The sequence below is a fragment of the Molossus molossus genome, unplaced genomic scaffold (genome assembly GCF_014108415.1).
Source record: "Molossus molossus isolate mMolMol1 unplaced genomic scaffold, mMolMol1.p scaffold_m16_p_2, whole genome shotgun sequence".
Taxonomy (NCBI): Eukaryota; Metazoa; Chordata; class Mammalia; order Chiroptera; family Molossidae; genus Molossus; species Molossus molossus.
The window spans coordinates 124,231,591-124,255,307 of NW_023425355.1; the positions used below are offsets into that span (position 1 = coordinate 124,231,591).

At 38.6% G+C, this 23,717-nt stretch overlaps 1 protein-coding gene across 4 annotated transcripts in view; it reads right to left on the reverse strand.

Moving 5' to 3' along the window:
• Positions 1–490: 490 nt before the first annotated feature.
• The window catches only part of GK (glycerol kinase), a 77,006-nt gene continuing 53,779 nt past the window's right edge, over positions 491–23,717 (reverse strand). Inside the window, exons 14-21 of one of the 4 annotated variants that reach the window (XM_036270219.1) lie at positions 14,018–14,096; positions 13,118–13,214; positions 12,294–12,378; positions 11,432–11,552; positions 11,175–11,318; positions 5,731–5,811; positions 3,402–3,488; positions 491–1,665 (exon numbers count right to left, since the gene is read on the reverse strand). In XM_036270219.1, coding sequence (XP_036126112.1) covers positions 1,655–1,665; positions 3,402–3,488; positions 5,731–5,811; positions 11,175–11,318; positions 11,432–11,552; positions 12,294–12,378; positions 13,118–13,214; positions 14,018–14,096 — 705 coding nt within the window. In that variant the 3' untranslated portion in view covers positions 491–1,654. The remainder of the gene's footprint in view (positions 1,666–3,401; positions 3,489–5,730; positions 5,812–11,174; positions 11,319–11,431; positions 11,553–12,293; positions 12,379–13,117; positions 13,215–14,017; positions 14,097–23,717) is intronic. The other 3 variants (XM_036270220.1, XM_036270221.1, XM_036270222.1) reach the window with 3 other exon arrangements.

A 23,717-nucleotide genomic window follows, 5' to 3' on the forward strand; every position in this document is an offset into this window, starting at 1 on the left:
TCCATCTTCAGCACTGATTGAATAATTAGGAGGCAGTATATTCTTGTTCGTAGTAAACAGCAATTAATTTAAAGATGTTTTAAAAATCGACATTAAGAAGTTAGATTAGGCACACACAATACTAAATATTTTGAGAAAGTCTTCATATCACTGGAAGCCATTTCTAATAGTAAATCTTTTTCAGTTGTTATGACAGTAAGCAGAAGTAATTCTGTCATCCCAAATAGAAATTATAATTGCTTATCAGTAATTAATAACATTTTTGGATAGAAAGTGATCTTGGCTTTATTTCTAAGATGTTTTGTTTTTATTTGTTTTTTACTTAAGCTTTTAACCCTTTTTGACATCCCCTCAAAAGGATCCCAAATATGTTTAAAATTATGTCAAAGGAAAATAACTTTATATGGACTAGTACTTGTGTTTGAAAACAATATTTTCTGTAGTATTCCACAGTTCTTTCTTTAGTATATATCCAGGTATAAAATTTAAATAAAATGTACGGTTTAAGAAATATAGTTGAAGTCACAATAAAGTATATTTTCTTTTATTGACATAGAACACATACTTTATTTCAAATGTTGGTTCTTTAAGAAAAAAATTTTTCCTGGCAAGTAATGTGAATAACTGTTGTCCCAAAACATATATAGCTATTTTCCCCAAAATATTTATACACATAGTGGTCTACTTAAGACCAGCCCCATTATAAACTACTGAATACAATGTGCTCTTAATTTATAAATGGGCTACCTTCAGTATATAAAATATATAGGCATGTATGTAAGACATACAAAGTAAGAAATATAAAAAGGAAACAAAAAAGTGTTCTTCTCTGTAAGATCCAGACACAAATTCAGTGTAATTAGTGAGGCCATGTAAAATGTACTCTTAATTTATAAATGGGCTACCCTCAGTATATAAAATATATAGGCATGTATGTAATACATATAAAGTAAAAAATATAAAAAGGAGAGATGGGGTGGGTGGAGGAAAAAGCGTTCTTCCCTATAAAACCCAGACAGAAATTTAGTGTAATTAGTGAGATCATGGAAAATGTCTGAAGAATTTTGGTTTTGGCAAATACCTTTCAGAAAAATATCTAAGCTATGAGAATACTAAACGTTCATCATAAGAATTTAGTAGAGGATTCCATTTAAACATTCAGTGAAGATTCTGTGGTCTCCCTCATATGCAGAAAAGAGAACTTTTGGGGTCTTCTGAAAAGAAACACAAAGTCACTCATTTTTAGCCAGTTAGTAATAACCGTTTGATCTAGTGTGTGTAGTGCAGAGAATCAAATCCTGGCCCATCAGCAATTGACTATGCTTGAGGAAAGTTGCCAATGGACAGGATCTGGATTATTCCTAGATCTTAGAGGAAATGGGGCAGGAAGTGATGGCAAAGGAGGGTTCAGCTCCAAAGGTGGCTGGTCCAATCTTATGGTTGATGTTAAAAAACACACCAAATGTTTCTATAGCATTCTTTCTGCTGCATTTTCTTTATTTCGAGCCACAGGTCTACTTCAGGGGTCATGCAGCAAGTGGCTTATAAATAAAATCAGTCTATGAATAGTGTCATCACATTAAGAGACAGAACCGCTGGAGTCTCTTGTTAGGTAAAGAACTCGAATTGTTGGAATCCATGAAATTGGTATTATTTATGCGTTACCTAAAATGGGGGACAAAAACCATATATGTCAATAATAACATACATGCAACTCAGGAGTTAAAGCAATGAAGACTATTTAATCATTTATAGAGTTAGAAATTCCATATGGTCTCTAAATATTGCTTCACGGTTAAAAATGCAACAAATATAACGGCCAACTCCAGAATTAGCAAATATTAACAATATTGCTAGTTGTTTACCAAGGCAAACAGTTCCCACTGTTCTCAAATCTCAGCATAGGTTACCAACAGAGAACCTAAAGATGGTAACCATATCCATTTTGGAAGCCTAGGAATTTGGCAACTTAATGTATCCTTTAGCTCACAGATATGCTCAATATTCATAGTGAGCAGGCCTTTTCATCCTGCCATGGTTCCAAGGGGGAAACACTGGAGGGAAAAGAAAATCAATGAAAACCTTTAGCTGCAATATACTTTTCTTTCTTTTTCCAGATGATCATTATGCAGCCCAAAATACCTCAGGATACTGAAAAATAATAAAAGTTCTCCCCAAACTGCATATACATTTCTTTATACATTTAAATTACAGCTCTTCTGGGGAATGATTGGCTTCTTCCACCAAGAAAATAGACATCTGCTAATTCCCTATAGATTTATATATACAGAAGCCCATGGTAAGGTGTAAAGCACTAATACCAACATAAGGTATTGTCATTATGAATGCAGATTTGAATAAATTTATCCTAAATATGAAGAGTACAGAAAAAGAGAATCTTACTTTTAAATTCTCATGTAAGTAACCCAAATTTTATCACTAATAGAAATAATTTTCATTCTATATTTATATATAGCACTAAACTGATGATGGCAAGCTGAATTAAGGCTTGTCAGATTTCTACAAACAGATGTTTCCCCCATATCAATAAAGTTTAAATTTTACATTTTAAAAGCAGTGCATCATCTAGTTAATTAAGGGAAATAATTTAACTCTTTCCCTAATCATGAAGACTTTTAAAATGTTGCACTTTCTTGGCAACATATGGAACAAGTTATTTCCATTTAAGCCATTAATTTGAAAAAAAAATTGAGCTAGCATCAGGAACAGCTTCCAAAATGATTATTATATTTAAATTAATATAAGTTATGCAGCATATTTCATCACATGCTGAGCAATTTTACTTTCATAAAAATCTTCAGTAGAAGTTAAGGTATAAAAAATAATAATTCAGTTTTAATTCTACCCCAATTTATTTAAGCAATATTTTTTTAAAAACTTCAGTTCACAAAATGTAGTCTTTTAATGAAAGCAAAAGTGACTAGACATTTTCCCATTTAAGCATTTTACAGAAACTCTGGTAACATACTCTGGCCAAAACTCTTACCAGAATTAAAATCTTAAGCCATACACAGCAAATTCTCATAGTATGAAAAACATCTTATGTACACTTGAAAGCCAATTTAATTACTGTCAAAAATTATACTTGAACTTTCATCTGTCACTTTGAAAGTCCTGCCATTTAGCATTAGCAATAGTACTTGCACTTTTGCTCATTGCTGTAGTTGACAGTAGAATGCAGCCCCTCAAAGAAATCATCTACTAAAAGTGAGAGGTTGAGCAGAGCCACAATCCTTAATTCTAGTCTAATTAGACCTTTAATGGATTTTCCAGGTTCCTAAGCACAGGAAGAATGAAAAACACTGAAAACTTTCTGCTGCGTTATACACAAATACATTAACACTAACTAATAAAATTGTCTAATTTAAAGAGTAACTGACCTGAGATGTACCTTGCTCCGATTAACATTACCATGCTACTCATTATAAAAAAGCCCAAGGGTAGACTACAGAAGATACTAGGGTCACCTGTGGTCATCCAAGTAGAAGGGAATTCCAGTCAAGCAAACCAAAAGAGAGACACATAATTACAATATTTGTGTTAAGAATCACATGATAGCAAAACAAAATAAGTTACAAAAAGTATATTCATAAAAGCTAGCAAAGAGTTATTACTTCAAATCAAAAATATAATCAATATAGAAGGCTTATGACAATTAACAAACAATGCAGATAGCATGCCACGGGTAGCCAAGAACATAATGCATATAGACCATACACCTTCCACTGGCAAAGCCAAAGAAAGCCGATGGAGAACTTTTTGGGAGGCTGTTGATTTTAGCTTTCTTGAGTCTTTCCCCAAAGTTACAAAATAAGCAATGCAATTCCCCCCAAATTCAAATTATAGATTGGCTATCAGAAAAGTTATATTAACCCACCGATCATAAATTTCAAGCCCTATCGGTTTTGTTTTTCTTTTTAAAATAGAATTTGATGTAAAAAAATGCATCTGACTGTTAATATTACTCTCATTTGAAAACGAAATTGTATTAATCTACAGTCTAAAAACCTGCCTGAGAACATGTTTTTTTTTTTTTATCCTCACCAAGGACATTTTTCGATATTTTGTTCAGATAGAGAGAGAGAGAGAAACATCGAGGTGAAAGGGACACATCGAGTGGTTGCCACCCATACGACCCAACCAGGGCTGGGGACAAACTGCTGCCGAGGTACGTGCCCTTAGCGGGAACCGAACCCGGGTCTCTCTGGGCGCTCTAACTGCTGAGCCAAACCGGCCAGGGCGGTTGTTTTGATATTTTCTAACCAAGTCTCAGAATAAAAGATTGGGGCGGGGGGGAGGGAGGATATTAAGCTTACTAAGGAGAAAGCTTCATGTGGGAACAAGATCCAGGACTAAAAGTACAGATCATAGTGATCTGTGGTAGTGGATGGTTCCAGAAGGTTCTCCTGAAAGCCAGATTCATTGAAAGTGGTTTTGGCCTTGGCCGGGTAGCTCAGTTGGTTAGAGCGCCAAGACTGTGGGTTGGATCTCCAGTCAGGGTACATATAAGAAGCAATTAACAAATGCATAAAAAAGAACAACAAATTGATGTTTCTGTCTCTCAAATCAATAAAAACAAAACAAAACAAAATAAAAGTGGTTCTAGGGGGTGGAGGTGGGGGGGAAAAGTGGTTTTATGTCCACTGTGGGGTTGGAAGGCAGGTGATAATTTATAAACCCTTCTTCAGTAAAGTATATGCTTCAATGTATTATTGGTCAGTTGTTCCATTCATTGTGTTCCAAATCTTGCATTTAGCAAGTAATTAAAATATTGTTATATTAAAGGCCTGTTTAGCCCAGACAGTGTGGTTCTGTGGATTGAGCGTCATTCCATGGATTGACAAGTCCCAATTCCATTACCAGTCAGGGCACATGACTGGGTTTTGGGCTTGATCATCAGCAGGGGGCGTGCAGGGGGCAGCCAATCGTTGTTTCTCTCTCACATCGATGTTTCTCTCTCTCTTCCTCTCCCTTCCTCGCTCTAGAAAGTCAATAAAAAAACATATTTTTTTTTAAAAAAGGCCTGTTTAAGGCTGTTTAAATAGCATAGGCATATTAAAGGAAGCTTAAGGCTGCTTGTAACTAAATGGTTTACTTAAGCTGAATACTTTCCAACCTAAACAACTAAAAAAAAAAATAGTCCTCTGTTTTCTTCCAAGAGCATTTCCTAATTTATGACACTTCTAATTTACTATGACTGGAACATTTCTTTCTCTCAGATCATAATGAATTCCCATAATGTACACTCGCTAAGAACTTGGAATCAGCTTAGGAAGTAGTGAAATATATTCTGAAATTAATATAGTTTTTGATTGGTTCAGGTAATGAAGACGGCCCCCCAAAAAGGTAAAGTAAGACATTAAGAGAGAAAAAAACAACAAAGACTGTAGTTGATTTTTTTTCCCATTAAGAAGAAACTAGAAAAAAGGAGAAGAAACTAGAAATAATTTCACTTTTAGAAAACTGAGGTATAACTTGAAGTTCTAGGAATAAACTAATAACGAAAGACATGGCAGGATGTATGCAATCACTCTGATAATTTACATTTTATGTTTAGAACTTCAAAGTATTTTCAAAATGTGAGAAACTCTGGATATATGGTAATGCTTTTTTTCAGAGCATCTCTGCTAAGTATAAATGGTCAAATACTTAAATAACCTAGTTAACATACTAAGACAAAGTGGCAATAATAATAGAAAACACAGTTACCACTTTCAGAAGACTCAGTTGTAACCCAGCCCATTGACTTCATCACAGCTTTCTTCCAGGTAGAATAACGAATTTCACTTTCTAGAAATAGAAGACAGGAAACACACACACATATGAAAGGCTGTTTACTGAGATGTTTTAGGCGCCATACTTATGTTCACTTAGCATTTCTTGGCAAATTGTTACACACATTTAACTGGTGTGGGACTTTACCAGGACTCAGATTTGAGAGAGTATGTTTGCTAGTGATAGCCAATGACTGGGAAAGAAGGTTCTTTGGAAGTTGGAGGGGAAATTCAGCATGGTCTACAGGGTGACGGGAGAATGGGAGACAGGCTGCCTGTTAAGGCCAGGCCATTTGCAAGTAAGTGGTGATAAATTTAAAAGGCAAATCTCATTTAATCTGATTTCTCTCTCTCTTTTTAATGCTTTTATTGACCTTAGAGAGAGAGAGGAAGGGAGATGGGGAGAGAGAGCGAGAGAGGGGAAGAGACATTGATGAGAGAGAAACATTCATCGGCTGCTTCCTGCATGCCCACCACAACCCGGGCATGTGCCCTGACCGGGAATAGAACCAGGACCTCTCAGTCCATGGGGACAACACTAAACCACTGAGTCACACTGGCCCGGGCTGATTTCTCTTTTTTTGAGAAGGGGTGGGAGGTTGTTGGCAATACAGGGAGGGGCATGCTACAATGTGGAAAGACTAGAAGGAGAATTATTTTTGGTCCAGCCAAAGTATTTAACAAGTATTGATTTCTCACAGGATTCAAATCTCATTCCTGTGAGACAGGATTTCTTTTTTTAAAGCTGTGGTACATATACACAGTGGAGTACTACTCAGCGGTAAGAAAGAAAGATCTCTTATCCTTTGAGACTACATGGAGGGACCTGGAAAGTATCATCCTAAGTGAAACAAGCCAAACAGAGAAAGACAAATTTCATATGATCTCACTGATTTGTGGAATATAATGAACATAACAGTTTGAGGACAATCCCCTAAGGAGTGGGGAGGCGAGAGAGGGATGAACCACAGAACTTATATGCATGTATGCATGAACAGTGGACATGGAGACAGGATTTCTTTAAGGTGGAAATCCACAATAAGAGGACTAAACAAAAATGGGCACTGGTGCATCCACACATACACTGCACTCCTAACAATGGGCAACATGTACAGTACAGAGCTATGGTTTTTTCCAGCTTCCCAGCCTTTCCACAGCACCTCAAGGCTGTGACTCCTGTGAGACACTGCCCAAATATCACTGGCTTCAGAGAGCTTTCCATTGCCCCACTTCTGCCCCTCATCCAACGTCCATAGCACCTCACACACACCTCAAGATAGCAGCTTCTACAGTGAATTTTCATGGTTTTGTCTACCTCTCCTAATATACTTGAGCCTTCTGGAGGGCAAGAACTTGGTCTTTATTCATCTTTATATCCCCACATAAAGACAGTTTCTGCCTTTAGTCAGCTCTAAACAAATGTTTTGTGTGTTTTTATTTAAATATTTTTTTCTTTATTGATTTTAGAGAGAGAGGGAGAGAAAGATCAAAACATCGATGAGAGAGAACATCGATTGGCTGCCTCCTGCATGCCCCCCACTGGGAATTGGGCCCACAACCTGGGCATGTGCCCTGACCGGGAACTGAACAGGTGACCTCTTGGTGCATGGGTCGACGCTCAACCACTGAGCCACACCGGCCGGGCTATTTTAACTTATCTTTATTGCTGAATGTACTACAGATGTCCTTCCTTTTTTCCCCATTGACCCTCTCCTCCCCACTCCTGCCTTCCCCACACTATTGTCTGTGTCCACTGGTCATGCATATATGCATATATGTTCTTTGGTTTATCCCTTCCCACCCTCCCAATCCTCCTTACTTCTGAGATTCATCAGTCTAACAGCTAATTTGTACTTCTTAATTCTTTCATCTTTTTCACTCATCTCTCCAGCCCCCACCCATCTGGCAACCAACAAAAAGTTCTCTGTATCTATGAGTCTGTTTCTGTTCTTGCTCATTTTGTTTGTAGATTCAATTGTTGATAAATATGTATTAATTGCCATTTTATTGTTCATATTTTTGTTCTTCTTCTCCTTCAAGAAGACCCTTCAACATTTCATATAATACTGGTTTGGTGGTGATGAACTCCTTCAGCTTTTTCTTGTTTGGGAAACTCTTTATATGTCCATCGATTCTAAATGATAGCTTTGCAGGATAGCGTAATCTTGGTTAGAGGTCGTTGCTTTTCATCAGCTTGAATATCTCCTGCAACTCCTTTCTGGCCTGCAAAGTTTCTTTTGAGAAATCAGCTGACAGTCTTATGATGCTCCTTTGTAGGTAACAAACTGCTTTTCTCTTGCTGCTTTTAAGATTCTTTGTCTTGAACCTTTGGCATTTTGATGATGATGTGTCCTGGTGTGGACCTCTTTGGGTTCATCTTGTTTGGGACTCTCTCTGTGCTTCCTGGACTTGTATGTCTGTCTTCTTCACCAAGTTAGTAAAGTTTTCTGTCATTATTTTTTCAAATAGGTTTCTTGCTCTCTCTCTCCTCCTTCTGGCACCCCATGATACAAATGTTGTTATACTTGAAGTTGTCCCAGAGACTCCTTATACTATCCTCATTTATTTTTAATTATTTTTTCTTTTTGCTGTTCTGATTGGGTGTTTTATGCTTCTTTATATTCCAAATAAATGGTTTGCTTCTTGTCTTCACCTATTTTACTATTGATTCCCTGTAAATTATTCTTTATTTCAGTTAGTGCATTCTTCATTTCTGACTGGTCATTTTTTATCCTCTTGAGGTCCTCACTAAGTTCCTTGAGCATCCTTATAACCAGTGTTTTGAACTCTGGATCTGTTAGATTGTTTATTTCCATTTCATTTAGTTCTTTTCCTGGAGGTTTTTTTTTTCCTGTTCTTTCATTTGGGACATGTCTTTTTGTCTCCTCATTTTGGCTGCCCCCTGTGATTGTTTTTATGTATTAGGTAGGGTTGCTATGTATCCTAGGCTTGGTAGGGTGGCCTATTGTAGTAGGTGTCCTGTAGGGTCCTGTGGCACAGCCTCCCTGATCACCCCAGATGTCCCCTTGAGGTGTACCCCTACTGTGGGCTATGCACCCTTCTGTTGTAATTGAGTCTTGATTGTTGTTTGCACATCAATGGGAGGGATTTACTCAGGCTGATCAGCTGCAAAGACTGGCTGTGCCTGCTGACCAGTGACCTCTGACCACCTTGGAGGATCAGCCGTGCAGGGGTCCACCACACAGAGCAAGACTTACTTCAGCAGGGCTCTGGTACCCACTGAGTCCACTCCTTGAGTGTGTCACTTGTGGAGGTGGTTGGGTGGTGATGCTTCGATGTGGTCTGAAGCTGTCCACTGGGTGTGCTTGCTCTGGGGCCAGGTCATTCATTGCCCGTGTTCTACCTGGGGCTACCAGGCATAAGGTACAAAGTGATCCGCCAATGGCTGCTGCTTGTGCTGGTCTTGGAGGTGCCCAGGCAAAGCCAAGCTGTGAATCAAGGCTGGCTGCTTCTGGTGCCAGGCCTGGGGCCACTTAGTGAGAGGTATGGGGCTCACTGAGGCCAGGTGCTGCTTGTTTGAGAGAATTTAGGAAAATCTGAAGCAGGAGCCAAGACAGGCCATTCCTACAGTAAAGCCACTGGAAATAGCTTGGGTGGGCCCAAAACTTGGGTGGAGCAGGGCATACAGTGTGAATCATAATGGTAGAGTCCCAGATTCTGTGCCTGTCTCCAGGGTCCGTAGGGAAGGGGCTCACCAAAGGAACAGCCTCTGTCAGCAGATCTGTCCAGGAGAAAGCTGCCTCTCTAGCTCTTACCCGGATGCCAAACAACTCAGTTCTTCCCTGTATGTCTTTGGTGCCTTTCAAGCTTCCTCCCTCATGCTGGAGCCAGTCTCAATATGGCTTCTTCTTTAATTTCGTAGTTGTAGGACTTCCATTCAGCTCAATTTCAGTCAGTTCTGAATGTTTGTTCTGTAGTTTACTTGTAATTTTGATGTGGTTGTAGGAGGAGGCCAGTACTGCATTTACCTATGCTGCCATCTTGACCAGAAGCCGATACTGTCTGACTTTAAAATCATTAGTATTACAGCCCATTTTCTTATATATGGAAAAGATTGAATTAAATTAAGACACACTGGCATAGTCTTCCAGGAAATTAAAAATGGATTTGAAGCTTATTTCCCAATAGCTCAAAATTCACTTTGATGCTGTTTGTATGCATAGGTTTTAAAAAAGTTATGAAACCAAATTCAATATATATATAAACCTTATTTTTGTACTCAAATTTGTTTCAATTTAAGAGGTATATCACTAGACAATTTTTAAAGTATTATTTTTTCAAATATATTTTTATTTATTGTTTTAGAGAGAGGAAGGGAGAAAGAGAGAGAAACATGGATGTGAGAGAGAAACATCGACTGGCTGCCTCCTGCACGCCCTCTATTGGGGATCGAGCCTGTAACCAGGCATGTGCCCTGACTGGGAATGGAACTGAGACCTCTCAGTCCATGGGACGATGCTCAATCCACTGAGCCACACTGGCCAAGCTCACTAGACTATTTTATTTCATTTATTTATTTTTATTTTTTTCACTTATCTTGATTGTTGAATGTTCACTAGATTATTTTTATAATGGTGTGGTCAGGGCTTGGGCCTTAGCTTAGTTTGTTAGGAAGTGAATAAGATTTAACACTTAGTTATTTAAACTGTTGCTGCTTTTGCCTGGCTAACCCCACTGTGCTTAAAAGTTAACAGAATGGCCCAGCCAGTGTGGCTCAGTGATTGAGCAACAAGCCATGCCCAAGAGGTCGCTGGTTCGATTCCCATTCAGGGCACATGCCCAGGTTGTGGGCCTGATCTCCAGTGGAGGGCATGCAGGAGGCAGCCAATTGATGTTCTCTCTCATCGATGTTTCTATCTCTCTCTCCCTCTCCCTTCCTCTCTCTCTAAAATTAATAAAGGAAAAAAAAAGTTACCAGAACGTCCTTTAGCCCAGGTAATCATGTCCTAAAACCAGGCCATTGGCATCAAAGTTGATCCCGTGTAGACATTAGGGATGGGTAGCTGATAAAGCTCCTTTTTTCCTTTTAAAAAAGGTTATTTGAACAAGCTAGAACTGATAGTGTGGCAGTGTTATCCTCCTACACAAAAGCACTGTAAACGTGAGCAGTAAAAATATGATTCTAGAAGTTTTTAGCTTTTTTTTATAGAAGGTTTTTTTTTTTTATGTATATAAGGAACGATTTCTCTCATTCACACTCATTCGGTATAGCCCAACATGCTTACTAGCCAAACCTGAAACAGTAGCATTTGCCATTGTACTTGGTGCCTTCTCTTATGAATAAACACAAAGGCAAGCTCTCTCTCACTGAGGTTGTATTCACGGTATACCAAGAAAAGTTTCATTTTTGAAATGTACCCTCAGCATTGATCTGGGGTTCAAACCGCTCCATTGTGACGGCTGACAGGTCCTCGGGTTCCAGACTCCAAACACCAACTCCTTCTGCAGCCCCTGCTGCCATGGCAGCTCCCAGGGCGGTTGTTTCCGGCATGGAGGGCTTCACTGAAGGAGAGAGCAACATTAACAACTTTGTATTTATTTTCTAACATATGCCTAAACAACAGTTCTTCCAAAAGAAATATTCTCAGAATCGAAAGGAATGAAGGCTTACTAACCTACTGGGATATACAGAATGTCTGCTTGTAGCTGCATAAGAATTTTGTTGTTGGTCATTCCTCCGTCTACCTGCAGATGACTGAGTGGAATTCCACAGTCGCGGTTCATGGCATCCAAAATCTTAAATAAACCAATGTAATGAACATAAACTACTTCATAGTCACATCCTTGAAAATGGCGATTTTCTACTCAAAAAATGCTCAAGAATAGGACCACAGGCATGGATGTGTGGAATATAATAACAAATCTCAGTGGGGAGGGGACCGAAAGAGATTAACCAAAGATCATATATGCATAGCCCATGGACACAGACAATAGCATGGGGAAGGCCTGCAGTGGGGCAGGGGCTGGGGGGAGGGGGGCAAAAAGGGGGAAAATGGGGGACATTTGTAAACTATCAATAATAAATAAATAAATAAATGCTCAGGAGCTTCCCAAAGCCTACAGAATAAAATTTAGACTTCTTATTCTGATCTTCTAAGCCCTCCTTGGCCTGGTCACAACCAACTTCTTTTCTCCCTATACCTCTGACCTCACCCAAACCAAATAACTCTATTTATACTCAGGTGTCCTGCCTCAATGGCTGTTAGTTCTACTCCCTTTGCCTAACATGTCCCACTCAGCCTCCCCTCATCCACAAAGTGCCCAGTGCCTGGCAGATGACAGGAACTCAGAAGTTAATGCCATCTGGAAAAAGAACAAAAACTTACATTTATTACATTAGTGTTTAGGCAGGTTTAATTTTTGACTAAGTATTTAATAAATGTATAAAGTATTCAAATAACTTCCTGACACTCATGTAATTTGTTTAAGAATGATAAGAGCAGATTTAGTATAAGAAAACAGGTCTATATTTATTACCTCTCGGGTTTGGAAACATACAGCTTCTAATGCAGCAAAAGCAATATGGCATTTATTGGTGAACTGAGTGAGGCCACAGATGATCCTAAAAATACAAACATTTTTAAGGTTAGAGTGATAAGAGTGATAAGAAATGAGTCATCAATCTAAAATGTCCTGAATATAGAAAGGTTGAATTTGGTAGATAGAACAAATAGAAAAACAAACAAACAAACCAAAAAAAACAAAGCAAAACTGGACAGAAACATTAAGTAGTTTAGAAAGTCCTTGTGGTCCACAATCCTGCATCCACATATGAAAAAATTCATGATCCATGTGAATAGATGACAAAAATATAAAACCAAATAGCATTGATCTAGATGATGACCCTTTGATATACAACTTGCAGAGGCCTTGAAGATAAAAAATAACACTAATGTGAATATGGACATGGTGGGGGCTTAGTGTCAGATGATTTATAACTTCTTGGAGATAAAAGGTTATAAAATAAAAAAGGTTTCCTCAATACTTTAAAATCATTTGAAAATAGCCCAGCCGGTGTGGCTCAGTGGGTTGAGCGTCATCCCATGCACTAGGAGGCCGCAGGTTTGATTTCTGGTCAGGGCACATGCCCAGGTTGTGGGCCTGATCCCCAGTAGGGGGCATGCAGGAGGCGGCCAATCAATTTCTCTCTCTCATCAATGTTTTTATCTCTTTCCCCTTCTCCCTTCCTCTCTCTGAAATCAATAAAAACATATTTTTAAAAATCACTTGAAAATAGATAGGAAACTATTGACTGATAAGTTATTAGACCCACCAAAGCATACCTTATTTTTAATTCTTACCCTCTTGCACTGGGCTCCCAGTAAGGTGCATATAACCCTGAAAACGCTGGGACGAAATAGCAGCCATAAGAAGTACCTACTTCTTTAGCAAGTTTTTCTAATGTGAGAAAAAAACAAAAACCGAAATCACTCTAATATATCCTACTTACTTTTGTCAAGAAACACATCTATTTAAAAAAATTAGAACGGGGTTTTTAATTTCCTATTCCTTAATACAATGAAATGTTCCTAACTATAGCAGTATGCTAGGAGCAACCAAAATAAATTGCCCCACATTGACTGCCACCACTAAAATGTAATCTATCCCCTCAAATAAAGGAACTGGGTTAGTTTCACTAAAGGTATTTTAGCTCATTTCCACTACTTTTAAGGTTGCTGACTGGAAAATGAAGAAGTGGCCTCTAGTGCACTCCTAATCAGAAATGTTTTTCTGATGAGCTCACCTTCAGGCAAAATTAAACAGTTAGATGGAAGAGTGGGTAGGTAAGTTCAAAATAATTATCCATAAACTGAAAACAGCCATATCAATACTTAAATTGTAGGCACTAGAGTTTTAATGCTCACTGTAATCCAAGAGTTAAAGCTCTTTCTCATCAGATAAATTTAACTAAATGACTTCCCCTGCAGGTTCTGGCAATCTTTGGTGTTCAATTTTACACTTGGGTAATTTTTATGCCCTACCTTGCCAGTTTATTAATAACCACCACTAAATATGTCAATTCTCGTTGTTTTATAAATCTTCACAAAACAGTCCTTTATGTATAAATCAAACTCATAATAGGGATCCATATAATTTAATGTCACACATGGGGCAAAAGCACAAGTACTAACAGGTTGCAAAGGTAAAATATTTCAATTTTTTATTATTTAGATTCTAATCCTTTGTTAGAATATACTCACCAATTTCATCTGAACTGTTTATAATTCCAAGATTGTCTCTTAGCCAGCGAATAACAGCACCGGCTATAGCTACAGAACCCTATGGGAAAAAAGGAAACCAAGAGAAGTATGTTATCACTATAAAAAGTTTTACTGTGCATATTCTCTGTGTATGACGCTACCAGATGGATAAAATTTTAAAAATTCAGCTTCAGGACTTCTACAGATATTATAAACTAGGTCTTCTAACACAAGCATTGTTTTATCTAGGTCATTATAAAAGTTTTTCATGAGACAGGGAAAAGAAAACCCTCCAGCACACCCTTGTACCTGTCCCCATAGGTGGACATCAATGTGCTGAGAAGTTTGCTTCTTGTACAGTTGTTCTATCTGTTGCTAAGCTAATGAAGTGTAAGATCACCTAGAAAACACTTCCATCTTATCTACAAAGTTTTTGGGAGAGGCCACATTAAAAGTTCTTTTCAAGTCCATTTCACGCATCTAACAATATGTTCAATCAAGGAACAACAGAAAAGTTAGCAAAAAAGATAACTATGGAGTAATTATTCTTTACAACAAAATCACCAAGGAGTGGTGGGGTGGCAGCTGTGGCAATAAGAAGAAAAACATGATTTGGAGTCAGATGAACCAGCTTTGAGTATGAGTTCTGGTTCTTCAACGCTGTGATTTTAGGCAAATTGGTTAGGCTTTCTGAGCCTCCATTTCTTCCCCTATAAAATGGTGTTGACTACAGCAACACCTACCTAAAAAAAAATATTATGAGGCCCCATATGAGAATATACAGGAAAGTTCTTACTAAAGGTAAATATTATGTTTGTTAATTTTTTCCAATTTTTATTAATTTATTTTTGTTACAGATGTTTCTCCTTTTTCCCCATGGACACCCTCTTCCCAATCTCACCCCACCCGCCAGCATTGTTGTCTATGTCCATTGGTTATGCATACATGCACATAAATTCTTTGGTTCATCTCATCCATCCCCCCGCCCCCCTCCTCTGAGGTTTGTCAGTCTGAACCATATTCCTTTCTATGTCTCTGGGTCTGTTTCATTCATCAGCCCACCTTGTTCATTATATTCCACAAACAAGAGATCATGTGGTATTTGTCTTTCTTTGACTCGCTTATTTCGCTTAGCATAACACTCTCCAGGTCCCTCCATGTCATCTCAAAGGATAAGAGATCTTTCTTTCTTATAGCTGCATAGTATTCCATTGTGTACATGTACCACAGCTTTTTTATCCATTCATCTACTGGTGGACACTTGGGGCTGTTTCCAAGTCTTAGTGATTGTAAATAATTCTGCTATGAACATAGGCGGTGCATATATTCTTTCTGATTGGTGTTTCAGGCTTCTTAGAATATATTCCTAGAAGTGGGATCACTGGGTCAAATGGCAGATCAATTTTTAATTTTTAGAGAAAACACCATGTTGTTTTCCATAGTGGCTGCACCAGTCTGCATTCCCACCAGCAGTGTACTAGAGTCCCCTTTACTCCACACCCTCGCCAGTACTTGTTGGTTCATTAATTTTTAAGTGTTAAAAAAGGTTCCATGGATAAATAAAATGTAGTATAAATAAAATGTAGTATATCTACACAATGGAATATTATTTGGCCACGAAAAGGGGTGAAGTTCTGCTAGAACACGGATGAACCCTGATAACATGTTTAGAGAAAGAAGCCAGTCACAAAAGACCATGTATTGTATGATTCCATTTATCAGGAATAGCCAGAATAAGCAAATCTATAGAGACAAAGAGTAAATAAGTGTTTGCCTAGGGTTGGGGTGATGGGGTTAGGAAAATGTGCTAAAGTTAGATTGTGTTGGCCCAGCCGGTGTGGCTCAGTGGTTGAGTGTTGACCCATGTACCAAGAGTTCACCAGTTTGATTCCCAGTCAGGGCACATGCCCAGGTGTGGGCCCGATCCCCAGTGGCGGGCACGCAGGAGGTGGCTAGTCATGTTCTCTCTCATCCATGTTTCTATCTCTCTTTCTCTCTCTCACTTCCTCTGTCTCTAAAATCAATAAAGAAAAAAAATTTAGATTATGGTGATGATTGCATGACTCTGAATATACTAAAACCACTGAATTGTTCACTTTTATTTTTTAAATTTATTTTTTTAAATATTATTTAAATGGATTTTTATAGAGAGAGGAAGGGAGAGAGAGAGATAGAAACATTGATATGAGAGAGCCACATCAATTGGTTGCCTCCCATACACACCCCAACTGGGGATCATACCCGAAAACTTTTGGTGTACAGGATGATGCTCCAACCAACTGAGCCACCTGGCCAGGGCCAATTTGTACTTCTCAATCCCTTCACCTCTTTCAGCCAGTCACCTTCCCGCCTCTGGCAACTATCAGTCTGCTCTCTGTATCTATGAGTCTGTTTCTATTTTGTTTGTTCATTTATTTTGTTCTTTACATTCCACATGTAAGTGAAATCATATGTATACTTCCTAACTTTGATATGTTATATATTTGGGTACTTTAGTGGGACTATCAAGGAAAACTAACTAAATTTTTTTTTTTTTTTGCTTAGAGACACTTAAAATTTTTACTCTCGAATATCCTTTGGAAGCAAACAATTCAGAAACAGCAGTTCCCAAAGACTAGTAAATGTATAAGATTTTGTAGACCAGTGCTGTCCAGCAGAAATACAAAGGTGGGCAAAAGTGGGTTTACAGTTGTGAGTACATGAAGCAGAGTTTTTTCTTGTATTATTATTTATTAATTATTGTATTATTTATTATTATTATTGACCTATTTTAGCCTACCCCTGTATAATGTGAGCCACATATGTAATTTAAATTTTCTAGTTACTGTATTAAAAAGGTAAAAAAAGCCCAGGTCAAATGAATTGTAATATATTTTGTTTAACCCAATATATTAAATATATTTTCATTATAGTATGTAATCAATATAAAATTATTGAGATAGCTTATATTTTTGTACTAAGTCTTTGAAATCAAGTATATATTTTGCACTCATAGCACATCTCAGTTGGGACTAGCCACGTGTACTCAATAGCCACATGTGGCTAGCGGCTACCATATTGGACAACACAGTTCTAGATCTACTTGGAAAAGAAAAAAAAACAGATGTCCCTTTGCCTCATACTCTGAAAAAGACAATGACCTAAAATGGTATCCAATCAACAAATGTGTATATTTTCAATAGTTTTAGGTGAGTAAACTATAAATTTAAAAATCCCATCACAGCCCTGGCTGGTTTTTCTCAGTAGTTAGAGTTTCGGCGTGTGGACCAAAGGGTTGCAGGTTCAATTCCAGTCAAGGGCATGTACCTGGGTTCCAGATTCAATCCTTGCCCTAGTTGGGATCGTGCAGGAGGCAACCAGTTGATGTATCTCCCTCATGTAGATATTTCTCTCTCTCTCTCTCCCTTCCACTCTCTCTAAAAATCAATGGAAAAAGATACTTGAGTGAGGATTAACAACAACAACAAAATTGTGCTAATTGTCGATTTCATTATGCCATCCTGGGTGGCCAGATCAGACACAGAACACCTCTATTATACTTTGCAATTATTTCTTTTTTAAACTCTATTGTCGTTCTCACAACTTTTCTTTTCACTTTGCTGCTATCACTAACCTTCTTAGGACTGATGGTGACTTATTGCATGTATTTAATAATAATAAGCAGGAACAAAAGCAAAAAAAAAACTACACAAAAATATTCACAGCACAATTTTCTGAGATGTTAATAACTTGAGGTTTAGTGGTAAACTGAGTCATACTTGTGCATTCTCTCCTTTTTTGTTTCCTGAGACATGTGTGACTCATCATACAGGTATCAGCATGAAAGGATTGTTGGGTTAAAAAACAAATTTTTGTTCAATAATTGAGACATTTTCTTTATGATCAACTTGGTCAAGAACTGAATTGTTCGAGGTGGGAGACACTTGAGAACTGAAATTTGACTGTAATCAAGTAGACCTGATGTAATGTAATAGCAGGCACGCATACTTTTCCTTAAACGTCCCTTGACATGAATGTCACCACCATGAACAGTATCAGTATAAAGTAGATATTTCATGATGTAATGGATTTCTATCTTACAAAGCAGTTACAGTTAAAATCAGTAGGTGTGAAAAAAAATTATGTCAAATTAAGATAATCCTTAAACTGCTTAAAATCATCCATTAGACAGAGTAAACAGTTTTGTGTACACTACAGTAATGCATATATTTACATATATAATTTATAATTATTATCTTTTTATCCTCACTTGAGAATATTTTTGCATTCATCTTCAGATAGAGTGGGAGGGAGGGAGGGGGGAGAGAAAGAGAGAGAGAAAGAGAGAAACATTGATGTGTTTTGAGAGAGACAGATCGACTGGTTGCCACCCACACAACCCCAATCGGGGCCAGGGACAAAGTTCAAACAGGGTACGTGCCCTTAGTGGGAACCAAACCTGGGTCTCTAGTCTGCGGGCTGATGCTCTAACTGCTGAGCCAAACCGGCCAGGACTTTTTTTTTACATATATAATTTAGGCTACACTTCCTTTGTATAAGATTACAAATTCAAAGTCTAACTCTATAGCATTTTTAAAAAATATATTTGTATTGATTTTTTTAGAGAGAAAGGAAGGGAGAGAGAGAAACATCGATGTGAGAAACATCAATCAGCTGCCTCCTGCACACCCCTCCTACTGGGGATCAAGCCTGCAACCTGGGCATGTGCCCTGACTGGGAATCAAACCAGTGACCTCTCAGCCCATGGGACAATGTTCAGTCCACTGAGCCACACCGGCCAGACCATAGTATTTTTACTTGAAAAGAAAACAGAAGAGGAGCACAGAGTTTAATTGGGAGAGCATTATTTTTGAAATATAACCTATACCATTAATATTTCAATAACAAGTTAGAGAATTAAAATGAAAAGCATTTATAGCTCAGAAAGTATATTTTCCAAGAAAGTACATTACAGAAGTCCACAAACAATGTTTATAGGCTGTGGAAGACAGATTCTTAACTAAGGTGGCCCCCAGGAACCCTGCCTCCTGGTGTTCATACCCTTGTACCATCCCTGCCCCTTAAACATGGTGAGACCTATGATTTGCTTCTAACCAACGGCACAAGTCAAAGGTGACAGGATGTACATGATTCCATTGCATAAGTATAGCACACCTGCCAGGCCGGAGTGGCTCAGTGGATTGAGCATCGTCTCATGGACTGAGAGGTCCTGGTTCAATTCCTGGTCAGGGCACATGCCCAGGTTGCAGGCTCGATCCCCAGTAGGGGGCTTGCAGGAGGCAGCCGATCGATCAATGTTTCTCTTTCACATCAAAGTTTTTATCTCTCTCTCTCCCTTAAAAATCAATAAAAACATATATATATATATATGTTTATAAATAATAGCACACCTCTTTTCTGGACTCTCTCCCTCCTTTGCTGGCTTTGAGGAAGCAGAGGGCCATGGCAGCAGTCTTCAGGTGGAAAGGGACTGCCGGTGGCCTCTAGAAACAGAGGGCAGGCTAGGATTGACAGTAAGCAATGAACTAAAACCCTCAGTTCTACTACTATAAGGAATTGAATTCAGCCAAAAACCTGAGTGAGCTGGAACAGGATGGAGCTGCATGAGACTTTATCCACAGCCAACACCTGGACTGCAGCCTGAGCAGAGGACCCAGCTAAGCTGTGCCTGGACTCCTGACCCATGGAAACTGTGAGATAATAAATAAATGTGCATGGTTTTAAGCCACTGACATTTGTGGTAATATTGTTGTAGAGCAATAGTTAACTAATACATAGGCTTATATGTAAAATAGGATAGCTGGCTTGAGGGGGATGAAAAACTCTTAAAAGAAAACCTTGATACTGCCCTGGCCGGTTTTGCTCAGCGGTTAGAGCGTCGGCCTGCGGTCCAGAGAGACCCGGGTTCAGTTCCCGCTAAGGGCACGTACCTCGGTTGCAGTTTGTCCCCGGCCCTGGTTGGTCGTGCGGGTGGCAGCCACTCGGTGTGTCCCTTTCGCATCGATGTTTCTCTCTCTCTCTCTCTCTCTCTCTCTCTCTCTCTCTCTCTCTCTCTCTCGTCCTCTCTCTCCCTCCCACTCTATCTGAACAAAAAATGGAAAAATGCCCTCGGGTGAGGATTAAAAAAAAAAGAAAACCTTGATATATAATCATAAATCATGTAAAAGAAGAGATAGGAGAAAGGACGTTTAAATAAACCAAGGTAGGGGGATACAGGAAACCTTCTTTGAAGCTCATATTTAAATAGATAAAAATGGCACAACATAGGATTTGGGATGTAAACAATATTTATTGCATGTCTACTACATGTCAGCTGGCTGAGATGGAGTGGTGAAAAAGACAAGTACCCTGACCTCAGGATATTTATATCCTAGTGACAGAATACAGAACACAGAAGTCACAAATCCTAAATAAGCTTAAGTTCACAATCATATTAAAGGCCCCCAAAGGATTCTGTTTGGGGAAATAGTATTTAGAAAAAGATGAACAAAGAAAGAGAAAAACACAACTTTGCGAAGATAGTGAACTATTAATAGATGGGAGAAGGAAAGCAGAACTACTCAGCTGCTCTATTTCACTTCAGTCTCTTCCACCACTAAGAAAAATTTTCCAACTAGCAAGAGTGGGACAAATTTAAGCAGTTAAATATGTTTAAAGTCTTAGAACAAGTGGAGGATCATGTGACCCAATTCCTTTTCGTTCCTTTGAGAATTAAAACGGGAACCTAGAGATGTTACCATGTCAGGCCTAGATGAATCACATGCCAGGGGATAGGGAGAGAATAAAAGATTTCTCTTGATGATGAAAAAGAAGTAGATGTTCACATCAACAGAGATGGAGAGTTTGCACTTTCAAGATTCTCTCTGTTTTAAACACAGAGAACTTCAGGTTAAATATAAAAAGAGAAAACTGAAATAACACATGCTGAAATAACTCAAATACAGGATAGTGTTGATATGGACAGAAACAGAAATGCATGACCGAGGAGGACTGGAAGCTACAGCATGATGGGTTCTGATTCATTTCCTTGTATGTCTCAGGGAGCAGGAGTGGTGGCGGAAAACTGGCTCCTCCAAAATGTTTTGTATAAGACAAAGAACAGAATCAGCTTCAGTGCTTGAAGCCAGAGGCTAGGTGGCGCTCTCCTACCAGTGTAGGGATGCTTGCAAACAAGCAATGTCTGCTTGTTGCCTAAGACTGCTGCTTAATGGAAGAAGAGACAGGAAGTGAAAATTCCAAAATACAAGAAAAAATCTATTATTAACACATTAGCCAACAAAACTTAACAGCTGGAACAGAATTCACTCCAGTCTGAGAAAGACTTTAAAATAAAAGCATGTGCTAAAAGTAATCAGAGATAAATTAAGGCATGATTTCCATTTTTTTTTTTTTTTAAAAATCATGAAATTTGGAATTAAAAGAGAAATAAAAGTAAACATTTAAAAAGCCTAGAAATGAAATTACTGAGTGAAATAAAAAAAAAATGTAATAGATCTGGTAAACTGTAGAATAGAGAGAGATGATGAGTAAATTAATGTTCCCATACATTGTTGGGGGTATTTTCATATGGTAATAAAAAAGAATGAAACAATAGCTATTTTTAACAACTCGAGTGCTTAGCATTACAGATTTAAGTAGTTAGCACACTTTATAGTTAGTACTGTAAAGAAAAGTAAGGAGCCCAGCCTGTGTGGCTCAGTGGATTGAGTGTTGTCCCATGGACTGAGAGGTCTTGGTTCAATTCTGGTCAGGGCACATGCCCCGGTTGCAGGCTTGATCCCCAACAGGGGGCGTACAAGAGGCAGCCGATTGATGCTTGTCTTTCACATTGGTGTTTCTCTCTCTCTCTCTCTCCCCCTTCCCCTCACTCTATAAAAAATAAATAAAAACATATTAAAAAAGAAATGAGCCCTGGTCGATTTGGCTCAGCGGTCAGAGTGTCGGCCTGCGGACCATAGAGTCCCGGGTTCAGTTTCCACTAAGGGCACGTACCTCGGTTGCAGTTTGTCCTCTTGTCCTGGTTGGGGTCGTGTGAGTGGCAGCCACTCGTGTCTCTCTCATGTCAATGTTTCTCTCTCTCTCTTCCTTCTCTCTCCCTCCCGCCCCGCTCTATTTGAAGATAAATGCAAGAATGTCCTCGGATGAGGTTTAAAAAACAAAAAACAAACAAACAAAAAAGAAATGAATATTGAATAGATGCTTTGTAAACACTTACAGAAAAAAGAAGGCAGTGTGACCAAGTGCAATTAGCATGAATTTACTGAGAAAAAGTTTTAACAATCTAGCTTTATTCCCTGCCTTCTTTTCTTGCTTTGGTTTAATTTTTTAAAATGTTTGTTAATGTTTAAAAACTAGAAAAATATGCAAAAGGAAAAAAATCTTATACTATTGCTAATGTGTGTGTGTGTGTGTGTTTGGTGTGTGTATGGCTGAGTTGCTAAATTAGCAGACTAAGGAAGTGACATGTGTGATACACTGAAAAGAACACTGGACTTGGGCCCTGGCTGGGTAGCTCAGTTGGTTAGAGCATCATTCCAATATGCCAAGGTTGGGGGTTCAATCTCCCATCAGGGCACATATAAGAAGCAACCAGTGAATGCATTGCCTGGCTGGTGTGGCTCAATGGCTGAGCATTGACCCATGCACCAAGAGGTCATTGGTTGGATTCCCAGTCAGGGCACATGCCTAGGTTGTGGGCCTGATCCCCAGAGGGGGGCATGCAGGAGGCGGCCAGTCCATGTTCCCTCTCATTGATGTTTCTATCTCTTGCTCCCTCCTTCTCTCTCTCTAACATCAATAAAGGGGATAATTTTTTTTAAAAAAAGCAACCAATGCATAAATAAGTGGAACAACAAATCGATGTCTCTCTCTCTCTCTCCGCCTTTCCTCTCTCTCTTCCCCTTCCTCTCTCAATAATTAAAAAATTGAAAAGCAAGCAAACAAACAAAAAATACTGGATTTGGGAGACTGGAATCCTGAATATCCAGATTTAGAAGGAAAGAGAAGGCCTAGGTAGGCATGCAGATGTTGAAGCCCAATAACCTGGATAGTTGCCTCCTGGATCAACTACTTACTAGCTGTCAAAAAGGCCAAGTGACTCCAATTTCATTTGTCTACTCTTAGATTCCTCAAGTGTAAAACTCGGGGAGAGCAGGGTGTAGCAAAATCTGTTGTCATCTAATCTACTGTCCCTCTCAGCTTTAAATTTTTATGAATCTAAACAAAGTCACACGAAATGAAACAAAAACAGAAAGCATACGCTTGTTAAGTCTCCATATGAGACGAAACTGGAAGAGTAACAGAATAGAGTGAAAAACAATTCAGTCTGTGTTGGCATGAAATTTAACAGGAAGAAACAAAGACCCAAATTTCGAGTAAAAAAAGCCCTGTGCAAATACAGAATGGAAGAGACTTGGCTTGACTATGATTCATTTGGAAAAGTGACAGATATTTTACCATGTGCTTTTGGAGCCCATGCTATGATGAGGTTATCAGACTAAATGAATGAACTCAGGCCAGAGCAGTCAAAGCAGAATTTATGGTCAGAGATGCCCAAATCACTCTATTCAGTACAGGTCGGGTTGTATATGGAATATTCTATTCTGCTCTGGAAGACACTGGCAAATTGGAATGCATGTAATGAAGGCAACCCAGAACTAAAAAGCGTTTAGAAACCATGTGACATGAGGGCACACAGAAG